At 41.8% G+C, this 12092-nt stretch overlaps 1 protein-coding gene across 1 annotated transcript in view; it reads right to left on the minus strand.

Moving 5' to 3' along the window:
* prkcha (protein kinase C, eta, a) overlaps nt 1-1315 on the minus strand; it is a 29098-nt gene extending 27783 nt beyond the window's left edge. The window contains exon 1 of the mRNA XM_085256603.1: nt 728-1315. Coding sequence (XP_085112729.1) covers nt 728-1078 — 351 coding nt within the window. The 5' untranslated portion in view covers nt 1079-1315. The remainder of the gene's footprint in view (nt 1-727) is intronic.
* Between the last annotated feature and the right edge of the window lie 10777 nt (nt 1316-12092).

Below are 12092 nucleotides of genomic sequence, written 5' to 3' on the forward strand. Positions count from 1 at the left end.
TACCAACTAAAAGTGGATCAGTGATAAATTTCTTTAAGAGCTTTTGACACTAAAGTTTCTGTATTATAAAGAATTGTAAAAGTCTCTTCCTTTGCATTATTTCTCATACATATACTACAATAAAGCTACATGAGATGGGACAGGCAGAAACTTTGGGTCAGTTACTGCTCCAGCAAACAGGAACTGGTTCATGTCTGGGTATGTGGCAGCTGTAAGTGATGTGAGTGATCATGCTGGAAATACTAAGTATTGTTGGTATTGGACCTTCAGGTATATTGATTCTGGCTGTTATTTAATTTTCCAAGGCAATGTATGATGGCAGGAAATGCCATCATACTGTCATTGGATCTGAGGCGTTTTTGGCTCCGGGTTGAACCAATAAACTCTGCTTGGAGGTGTGTGTACTTTAATAATAAAAACATTTTATTTTTCTTCTTCTTCTTCTTATTCTTATTATTATTATTATTATTATTATTATTATTATTATTATTATTATTATTAGGCACTGTTCTCAGTACGAAACCACAGGCCTGCTCTCATATTGTGAGGTGTATGTAGTGGTGTGTGGCCAGCTGCACATCTGTGCCCCAGGGCATCCTGACAGACGAATCCACCCATGTTTATGGTTAAAGGATGGTCTAAATTTAAATGGAAGAAATAACACTTAAACAGCCATTAAATGACAGTTTTCACTTAAACAAAAAAACAAGGGAACCCTAAAACTTACCCATCCCTCAAAAGTCTCCCCTGTGTTGGAAGTTTCGATGAGGTCCTCGAACTGAATGGTGCAGTTGGCCACAAAGTCATCATATCCGATTGGAGTGTCGTGGAAAACAGCCAGCTCGATCTGTTTGCCGTCGTTCACGTTGAGGCAGAACTCCTCGTTGTACGTGGGCATGTTGGTTTTCTGCTTGGTGTGAGTCTGCCCAATTTTGTAGTCGTCCACCTTCACCACAATATAGGGGTCCATGGCTGGAGGAGCCTTGTTGAAGATGACAGAGTGGCGGAGGGAGAAGGTAGTCGGTTTCAGATCCACCGCCTCGCCGATCCGGAGCTTTAGATACCCGTTAAACTTCATGTTTACTAAGCTTATATATGCGCTAAGTTAAAAAGACAGCAGGCAAATTAAAAATAATATTTTAAAAACAATATGGAGAAAAAGTCATTCACGCTCACTTCAGGTCAACAACGACCAAATCTGTTCACAGTTCTTGGTGTCAGCTCATCCTGACCTAAAAGTTTTTGTGCTGACCGTCTGTGCAGCGCGTTTACTGTGAGCGCAAAAAGCTGCAGCCAGTATCGGTGCGAACCTGCTTCAAATGCTTTCAGTAAATAGGAAGCGACAGCATGCTGGGGAGGAGGCACAAGTTCCGCATAACATTTGACACACACACACACACACACACACACACACACACACACACACACACACACACACACATCAGCAAACCTCTCAACCTGTCACTGTCGGGTTGGTGTGTCACGTGGTTGTATTGTAGTTCTTTGTGTAGAAAAAAATGGAGTCTGGTACTATATAGACCATGATGCAACACTCTGTTTGTGTAAGGTGCTGTGGTGCTTCACCTGTCCTTCACTCTGTGATGAAATATCGCCCCTTTGGCTCTTATCGTGCACTACAGAGTCCGAGTTTCTCATTTATAACTTCAAGGGCTTTATCAGGCTTTAAAAAGATTTAAAAGAGATTTTTTCTTTGTCAGACTTGACTGGCTACTTTTTACATGCAGTTGTCATAGCTCGTGTAACAGCTGCTTAAGTATACTTTAATCTAAAGCTTGCTAAAACCATAAAGAGTAGGCTTGATTAGTTCTGATCAGAACCAGCACAGATAAGCTGACCACAGGCTGTCAACAAAGAAAATCTACCCTCGCATCAGAGCTCCCGACAACAGCTTAGCCTTGCACTTCTGCAGAAGTGGAAAAAAAAAATACAACAAATGAAAAAAATCTGTTTCTAAATTAAAGAAAAACAATGCAAATAACTAATAAATAAAGAACTGGATGTACTTTTACACAGTGTATTGATAGTTTTATGTTTGCAGTTTGCTCTTCATCCAGTAGATGGCCATGAAAGATCAGTAAATACAATGAAACACCCTGAAACGAACATGAGACGTGACACATAAGTAAGTATGCAAAGCTCTACTTTTTGTCTTTATATTTAGAGCCTTAATGGATTTTATCAGGACACACCAAGTAAAAATCAATCAAACAGACCAGTTTGGAACGAGACTTGATATTTATTATTTAGTGTATTGTTGGACGTTATGATGAGAAATATTTCAAAAATCTAATGTAATTTAAACCAAACAAGCAAGCAGGAAGTATCGTGCTTCCAGTTAGAGCCATAGTGACGTATTTTCATGCAGTTTGGCGTCTGTGCACCACCGCAGGGGATCTGAAATCAAAGACTGAAGATCTGATTGAAGTGCAGACTTTCAGCTTTAATTGACTGTTTAAGAATTGCAGATATTTTTTACATAGAGCCTGTCATTCTCAGAAGCTCAAAATTAATTAGACAAACTAACATAATTTTATACATAAGGCTCTTTCCCCCCTCTTTATTTATAGAGTTTTTACATGCAGTTTGACATATCAGGCCTAATAAAACAAGTACCAAACGATACAAAGACATACCTCAATACATTCAGGCCATTACAATTTGGATGATTTTTGAGAACTACTGAACAGCATATAACCAATCCCCATCCCAAGCTCCATAAGGATCATTTTTAATATTTCATGACTCCATGACGTCTAGAACCCATCACCAAATGCTGTGTTTCGTCTCCTGAGATGCTATGTCAGCCAAACCGAGTTGCTGCTGGTTTGTGGGTATTTTGGTCTCCAGTTGACTAAAACGCACGCTCTATTAGCCAGAGATCATGTGACCGAATTGACTCACTTCTTTCATTTCATGAGAAACTCTTGGGTGCTTCTGCAGTATGCTTTGGGTCATTATCCATTTGCACCAGGAATTGCTGTCCAGTCAGTTTGCAGCATTTGACTGAATCTGAGCACACCTCACAGTTCATTTTGATACTTCTATCAGCAGCCACAGTGGGACCTGCTTCCACTGGCAGCCATACATACCCATGCCCTAACACTGCCCCCACCATCACAGACGGCATGTGTAGCAAGCACCCGACAGACACAGTGTTTGACGTGTTTTTGCATTTCTTTATTTCGCTTGTTTAGCAGTTCGCTGTGACTAAGGCACTCGAGCAAGGAGTCAGCTCCTTCTGTAGCTCCTCCACTGCACACACACCCCGTCAGTCTCTGCCATCACTCTATATAGGGAGAGAGAGTCATCAGTCACAGCACACACACCTGTCCCCACCCCTCCACTGCAGCATACCAGAGACCACACTCCTGCCACAGTATGTTAAGGAGAGCTGTTTCTCTTCTCCATACTCCCATTTGAATTGTACAAGTTAATCTTGATTTAATCTGTCCATATATATATATATATATATTTTTTTTTTTTCAGAACTGTGCAGGCCGTTTAGATGCTTTTTTGCAAAGTCTAATCTGGCCTTCTTGCTCTTCGGGGAAGCCAGTGCTTTCCACCTCATTGTATAAACTGCATTTATATTCACAAGGGCTTCTCATGATTGTAGACAATGATACACATGCCTCCATGGGAGTGTTATTGACTTGGTTAGATGTTGTGAATGCTTTTTCTAGCCAAGCAAAGCATTTGTAATCATCCATTTTAGTTGTTTTCTGTGGTTTCCAGGTAGATGCTGAGCCGTATAGGAGCATTTATTCTTTATAAGAATGCACCAGACTGTTGATTTGGCCGCTCCTAAAGCTTTTACTATCTTTCTTTTTTTTTTTTTTTTCTCTAAATGACATCAGAAACAGCAGTATGCGACATTACGTGATGGCAGAGCTTCAGTTCATCCTTTGTCATTTTTTTTAATTTTTTAATTTTTTTATAATAAATAGGACAGGGGGAATGAATGAGAGAAAGAGGGGGAGAGAAAGAAAGAAAACCAAAGGGGAGAAGAGACGGTGAGAAGGGGGGGGGAAGAGAGAGAAAAAAAAAAAGAACTCCTGGGTCACCTGTATGGAGAAGAAAAAAAACAAACAAACAGAGGAGACAGCAAACAACAAAGAGCAACATAATAATAGAGAAAACAAAGCACCATCACAATAAACTAGCTAGTCATAGATATCAATATTTACTAAATAATAAACGATATTGTGCAGCACGCAAGATAGACAGCGCACAGTGTGCTTTGAGGCAGCAGCCAAGAAAGCTTTAGTCCGCGTCTGTGAATACCCATGTGTGCATACCTGTGTGGATCAGCATGCTTGCATTCCAAAGGTTTCTCCATGTAATGATCTGCTAGGAAGTGTGGGGGGGCCACAGCCCCGTCCTCCAGGGTGTGAAGCGGGTATGGAGGAGATCAAAACTTCAGACATCCAGAGGCCCCCAGAACACAAGAGACCATGGAAGACCAACAGAGGGGCAGCCGCGCCACTGTCCCAGTAAGAGCTGAGGAGAGTCCCAGATGAGGGCTCGCCCAGCAGCCACGGAGCAGAAGTCAGGGGGAGTTGCAGTGACGCGCCCGTGAGCTCCGCCGGCCCCCAGCTGTGCCTGAGTGACCGAGCCCCAGGCCGAGAGGCCGGGGGCACCCCACCTCCAAAGGGGCCCGAGCGAGCCCCAGGCCCCGACAAGCGGCCGCCAAGGAGTGAGCTGGTGTGTACCCGGACGCCCACCCCCAGACACCCCAGCTTTTACTATCTTTCTGATAGTTTTATTCCGGTGTTTCAGACTAATGATGGCCACCTTTACCTATATCTTTGGACCTCATTGTCATGGCTACTGAACGGACTCACGCGCAGACAGTTCTTTCTCAGAGAACAAAAGGAGATTTATTTACAACAGGGATCACCTCAGTGCTATATATATATGTACAGTGAGTTGGGAGGGGGGTCCAGGGCTCCAGGAAGAGAAGCAGGGGGGAAATCCACACACACGCTTCCTCTTCCACACAGTCACCGCCACAGCTCCTCCGCACACACGCACTCCTCTTCAGCCGCACTCGCTCCAAAACTCCACACACGCTGCCACACCCGGGCAGGTCCCGTGATTTGGTCCAGAAGAGGGATATCTACACACAGAAGTTAACGTTAGTTCCACAGCAAAATACACACAGGGCATTCTTTTGAAAATGCCGAGAGCACGAACTCAGGAGGTTCAAGGAGCGGTGAGCTGCTCTGTGCCACTGCCTTAAATAGCAGCTGGGGAAATCAGCCAGATCAGCAGCAGGTGGACACAATCACACAGGTGCGTGGGCCAAGAGCGAGAGCCCGTAACAAGCTCCGCCCAGGCAGAGAGGAGGATGAGAGACAAAGAAAACAAAAACAAACAACAACAACAAAACCTGTAGCCAGCGTGGGCCAACCAGAGAGACACGGGGACCATGACATTCATGTTGAGAGCACTTGCTGTGCTAAACATGTATTTGTCTATCTGTGTTAACACTTAACAACTACAGATTTTTATCTGCTTAATTTGTCATGGAATAATGAGAGAACAGATTCCACTTGGCCATGAAAGTGCTTGTCAGTCAAGCAAGCACTTAAATAGCACTTGTGCCTGAAAATTATAAAGTCTGTATATAAAAAGGCTGCATTTCCTGAACAGGGAATGCAATATTTTTGTTAAACCTCTTGAATTAAAGCTGCACTTTCCTCAATATTTACAGCACACACAAAAAAGCAGTAATTCAAATTATTATTACATGCACATCTGTGCTTGTTGACATCCTCTGACTGGGCTCAGTGAACCAGCAGGAGGCAATGGGCTGTAAAATAAATCCTGAAATGAAAGTAAAAGTTCAGCTACTTAATTTCTTTTTCTTTTTTCTTTCTTGACCGGCTGGTTCACCTAACTGCAGGAGTGCTCTTTTTCTTTATTCTTTAAACACCACTCTCTCCCACTCTGAGGGTGCTGTACCTCCTCTATCCATAAATGCCACGATCAAAGTCTTCACTTTATTGGTGTTAGACTTGACCTCTCACCCCACTCTGCCAAATGTCAGGACTCCACATCTCTCTGGTCCAGCTGTTATAAATAAAGGGCTGGGGTCCCAGAACTTGCACATCCCCTGAATCCAGGATGTCTTGTAAACGGCCTCTCAGACATGACCTTACTGAGAAGAGAAGGTCGTAATGCCAAAGCGGGCCGATAGCAGATTGATTCAGTGCAAAAAGTGTCAGTGCACTTACAGCAATCAGCGGCAGGAATCTCAAAGCTGGTGGTTGAAAATAAAACATTTTGCCCCTTTAAATTTTTGTTGCAGATCACCCCGACCAGCAGGAGCAAATGTTCAGGTATTCTCACATGGCTTTTTTTTTTAAAAATACATGTTAGAGTCGGGGTATTTTAGTTCTATTTCTGTGCACAGTTTGAGAAAGGTCATAAGAGTGTTCCTGCTTTCAGCAAAGCCTCAATGTTGTTTTGTTGAACTGTCCAGCAGAGGGCAGAGTAAGACTGTTTAATCCATTGATCCCCCTCATCTTCCACCCCCTCCTCTTCCTTTCTGCTCACATCCCTCTTATGATAAACTTTAAAAATCTATTTTTCTTCCACTCGCTCATATTTTACCCCAGAACGAGAGATGGCACTTTTACAGCTCAGGATGATTTGTTTTCTTTCTTTGTTCTATGAGCAGTTCCCCCTCTTTTTCTCCTTCTGTCTGCCAACTCAGTGGCTCTTTGCCCTGCATGGCTTCCCCCTCATTCCAGCCTAACATTCTCTCTCTCTCTGGAAGAGGCTGTCACGGCCAAATCGTGAATTTATGCACCCATGGGAGACGTCTGCAGCTCTCCATGACTCCAGAGACTGAGAACACACAGACTTGTGAGCTTCATGTGTACATATACATTAGACATGTGCATGCTTTACACACACAAAGGCATGAACACACACTTCTGAGGTACGGTGGCCCCTAGAGACAAAGCACGTACAAACTCCAAAACACTTACAAAATCCAAAACACGTGCAAAATCCAAAACACATGCAAGCTCCAAAACACTTACAAAATAAAAAACACATGCAAAAGACAAAACACGTACAAAATACAAAAAACATGCAAAATCCAAAACACGTACAAAATACAAAACACGTGCAAACTCCAAAGCACTTACAAAATCCAAAACACGTGCAAACTCCAAAACACTTACAAAATAAAAAACACATGCAAAAGACAAAACACGTACAAAATCCAAAACACATGCAAACTCCAAAGCACTTACAAAATCCAAAACACATGCAAACTCCAAAACACGTACAAAATACAAAACACATGCAAAATACAAAACACGTACAAAATACAAAACACGTGCAAAATCCAAAACACGTACAAAATCCAAAACACGTGCAAACTCCAAAACACTTACAAAATACAAAACACATGCAAAATACAAAACACGTACAAAATACAAAACACGTGCAAAATACAAAACACGTACAAAATCCAAAACGCGTGCAAAATCCAAAACACGTACAAAATCCAAAACACGTGCAAACTCCAAAACACTTACAAAATACAAAACACATGCAAAATACAAAACACGTACAAAATACAAAACACGTGCAAAATACAAAACACGTACAAAATACAAAACGCGTGCAAAATCCAAAACACGTACAAAATCCAAGACACGTGCAAACTCCAAAACACATGCAAAATACAAAACACGTACAAAATACAAAACACGTGCAAAATACAAAACACGCGCAAACTCCAAAACACATGCAAAATCCAAAACACAACGGAAGTGCTCCAGGACGCTAGGGGCAGTGTTGAGCTTTTGTTACCTAGTAACTACACAAGCCAGGAAGTACCAATGACCGGATTTGGGGTCTGCAGCCTTAAAGGCCGCATTTTAAGGCCGATTATGTCACAGCGACACGACAAAGACTGTCCCAATTCAAAGGCTGCTCGAAATGCGGCCCTCAAATGCGTCCTTAATTTCCCTGAATTTTAAGGATGGGTCTGTGTAGCCTTCATGGCCCAACATATCCCAGACTTCATAGCGCGGCGGTGGTTTGGATAATTTTGCCGAAAAAAAACGGCGGAAGCGGAGCGGACGAAGAGTAAACTTCCAGAAGTAAGTACTGAATATTATGTCACTTATTTATGCGCAAATGTTTTTATAATGAAGAACATTAAAACATTACTGTTGGCAACATGTCGGGAAAGTTATGTGACATTAGCGACGTTTGTACTAACTTGGTTTTAAAGCCTTCACTTCAAAATATTCGCCGTTCAATAGCTGACTTTAATCTTACAGAGAATGTGATGATTTTATGCGTAATTAAAGTCAGTCATGTCAGTCAGCTGACGGTTCACTCCTTAAGCTGAAAGAAAGATGCTTTAATCACAGGAGTCACACATGTGTCCACTGTACCATCTGGGAACTCTTCTTGTTTAGCACTCGTAATGACACAAACACTAAATCCTCCTTCTCTGGTGCTGTTTTGTAGCAGTGTGTACACCTGAGACTGTCACCTGTCTGTCTGTCCTGCACTCTCTCTCTGTTTCTTTCTCTCTGATTGTGGAATAAAAGTATGAACATGTATTTATAAGTCACACTTGTGTTTGAATCCTGCAGCTTATCACACATTTGATTTCTATGTGTGACACCTGCAAGTGTCCAGAGTGAGGACAGACTGAGGGACCCACTGCATTACATCATCTGTGAGGCTTTGCACCCCTGATGATCCACCAGGACAATCTCAGCAGTATGTGAGGAAGAGGAGGAGGAAGAGCCAGCAGCAGCTGACAGATGGAGAGAATAGACAGACTGTTCCCTGTTTGTGAAGGACTGCTAGAAAAGTTTAAAATAACTAATTGTCTGTCCTGAATCAGTCTTATTAGGTAATGTTCAAATAATTTTATCATTCCAGTGTTTCCAGTGTGGGAGAAAGTACTCAGGGCCTTCAAGTTACGCACTATGAAAGGCAGCAACAAGTTTAATGTTCAGAAACCTAAAGTCTGTATCAGCAGCAGAATGGAACTAAAAACAAATGTTTGATTCAGTTCTATGAAGCTTTGAGTATTTTGGATCAGTAGCACTGCTGTGTTTGTTGCATCATATTGCTGTAATTGTTTATATGCTTTATATATTCTGAGGTAAGTTGATCTATAGTGTTACATCATATTCTATAAGGATGTTATGTGTTTGTAGACTTTCTGCCCAGTTTGACCCATTTAGCAGACGTCAGCCTGTTTAAAGCTCTGATATCTATTCTGTATGACTTAAAGCAGTTATGACATGGTCTGATTTTCTCACCCAATAAAGGAATATTTAATACATCAGTCTACTCTTCATTTTATCAGAAACATACATATACTATTATATATTGTACATATATTTATTAGTTTCAGATGTAGCCATTCTTGTATTTTGCTTGTTTACATTATTGTATTTTGCACAACTCTGTTGCTTGTGAAGCTCGCACACAAGAATTTCACTCACATGTGCTGTACCAATGTACCTGCACATGTGATGTGACAATAAAAGTGATTTGATTTTAAACAGCTCACAGCTTGTACATTTTCTTTTTACACATGTATGTAAGCATTTGAGCCAAATTTAGTAATGCCAAGATACTGAAGGAACAACATTTGTCTCTTATATATGATACACCTATATATGCACTGTCAATATACATTTTGAACCAGCTGCAGATGTCAGAGTAACAACTGACTGACCCCCACATAAAGTGCGTTACAGTAGTCCACAGGGGAAGAAATAAAAGCATGGATCACGGTTTCAAAGTGCTGCCTAGAAAGAAACGATTTCACTCTTGCCAGTCGCCTTAAATGATAAAAATGGACTGGTCCAACTTAAAACCAAGGGCAGTAACAACAGGTTTAAAATAAACCTCCAGGGGTTCCAAATGAAAGGAAGAGGACTCACAGGGGCCACTGGGTCCAAACACCAACAAATCTGTTTTCTTTTCATTCAAATTTAAAAAGTTTAGAGCCAACCAAGCTTTAATGTCATCTAGGCATGTCAAGAGAGGTTTTATTCAGATGCCATCCTTCGGCTTCAGTGGCAAATAAATTTGGCAGTCATTCCTATATACTTGTCTTTGAGTGAAGATTTAAGGTGGTAAGACATGTAAATAACTGCAACTTGAATCTGTACTGAAGCTCAGTATTTGACAAAGAGTTCATGTTCACTGCTGTAATACCTAATAATGACTAATATAATAACCATAATATTGTCCATATTATATTTACATTACCAAAGTGATATGACTTTAGTCTCATGAACAACATTAGCTAATTGTTATTTACTAGCTAATCTTAAATGACTGTTCAGTACAGAAATGAAGCCCAAAAATCATGTTTTACTGTCCTGTGGTCTCAGCCTCAGATACTTATCAAATCACACAAAGCTCTTGTAGAAACAAACAAACAAATGAAAAAAAATATGTTCTCCTTCATTTCTGTCAAAAAAAGTTGTATGACACGTTTCCAGCTGTTAGTATCATAGTTGCTAGGCAACCTGGGAAGCGCAACGGAGACTAGAGCCCATGTGTTTGCAACAAACTTGCTGTTTATTTTACAAATCGAGCTCAACACTGCCCCTAGCGTCCTGGAGCACTTCCGTTGTGATTTGGAGTTTGCATGTGTTTTGGATTTTGTATGTGTTTTGGAGTTTGCATGTGTTTTGGATTTTGCACGTGTTTTGGATTTTGTATGTGTTTTGGATTTTGTATGTGTTTTGGAGTTTGCACGTGTTTTGAATTTTGTACATGTTTTGGATTTTGTACGTGTTTTGGATTTTGCATGTGTTTTGGATTTTGTACGTGTTTTGTATTTTGCACGTGTTTTGGATTTTGTACGTGTTTTGAATTTTGTACGTGTTTTGAATTTTGTACGTGTTTTGGAGTTTGCACGTGTTTTGGATTTTGCACGTGTTTTGTATTTTGCACGTGTTTTGGATTTTGCACGTTTTGGATTTTGTATGTGTTTTGGAGCTTGTACGTGTCTTGGATTTTGTACGTGTTTTGGATTTTGCATGTGTTTTGGAGTTTGCATGTGTTTTGGATTTTGTATGTGTTGAGGAGTTTGTGCGTGCTATTTGGAATTTGTAAGTGTTTTGGAGTTTATACATGCTTTGTCTCTAGGGGCCACCGTACTGAGGTATCTCCTTAAAATGCCAAGATTTTATTGCCTCGAGCACAAAGCCAGCTACCAAAAGCCTCCCCCCTCCTTTTTTCAGAGCAGGCTGATTCTGTGTATATGGCTTAATTTCAGCCACCTGTAGAGTTTCCACATTTGCTTCACAGTCTACACTCTCAATTTATGTCTGTGTAACCCAGGACAGCTCAATCCCCTGGCTCTCTGCCCAGGTACACCCTATAGCTGCAGCTAATGAACCATAGCATTGGTGCCAAACTGTGGGGCGGGAACTAACAAGAGTATGGTCCAGATATGGTGAAGCCCATTCCCAGCGCTTGTGACCTCGGTGAGAGAAATCCTACGGGGCCAGTCTACACCCCTAACACGCTTGCTGCACTACCACAAACTCAATTACCCTCATCAGTCATCGGGTCCAAGCAGCAGGACTAACCCCCGTGCTACAGTCCAGTCACAAGACCCCAGTTTCTCCTCAGGTAAGGCTGTGCACACACACACACACACACGGCCTCAAACAAGAGACTCTGACATTACGTAGTGCTCTCTGCTCTCTTAAGCCCTTCGGCCACAAACATACCCTGTTATTCTTCTTTATCAGCTTATTAGGGGGGGGGGGGGGGGGGGGGGATTCTGAGTGTAGAGGAGGTTATGGTTTTCAAATTAAAAAAAAGAAAGAGGAAAAGGACTGACAAATAAAGCATGATGTTGTGAAAAGAAGAATGCAACTGTGAGAGTGGTGTGAGCTGCTTTGGACAGAGGAGCAGAGAGTAGAGGATGGTGGGGGCCCTGTCACAGCCCCTCCAGGGTAATTGGCTCCAGATGTGAGGCAGCGTGGCCCCTGCGCCAGAAAGGCGTCAGGGCTGCATTAAAGGCTCAGCGCAGGGCTGATGGGATTGCA

Source organism: Mchenga conophoros, linkage group LG19, assembly GCF_057382185.1.
Source record: "Mchenga conophoros isolate Kocher_MC1m ecotype Shallow Benthic linkage group LG19, M_conophoros_male_GT1.1, whole genome shotgun sequence".
In the NCBI taxonomy this organism is placed as follows: domain Eukaryota; kingdom Metazoa; phylum Chordata; class Actinopteri; order Cichliformes; family Cichlidae; genus Mchenga; species Mchenga conophoros.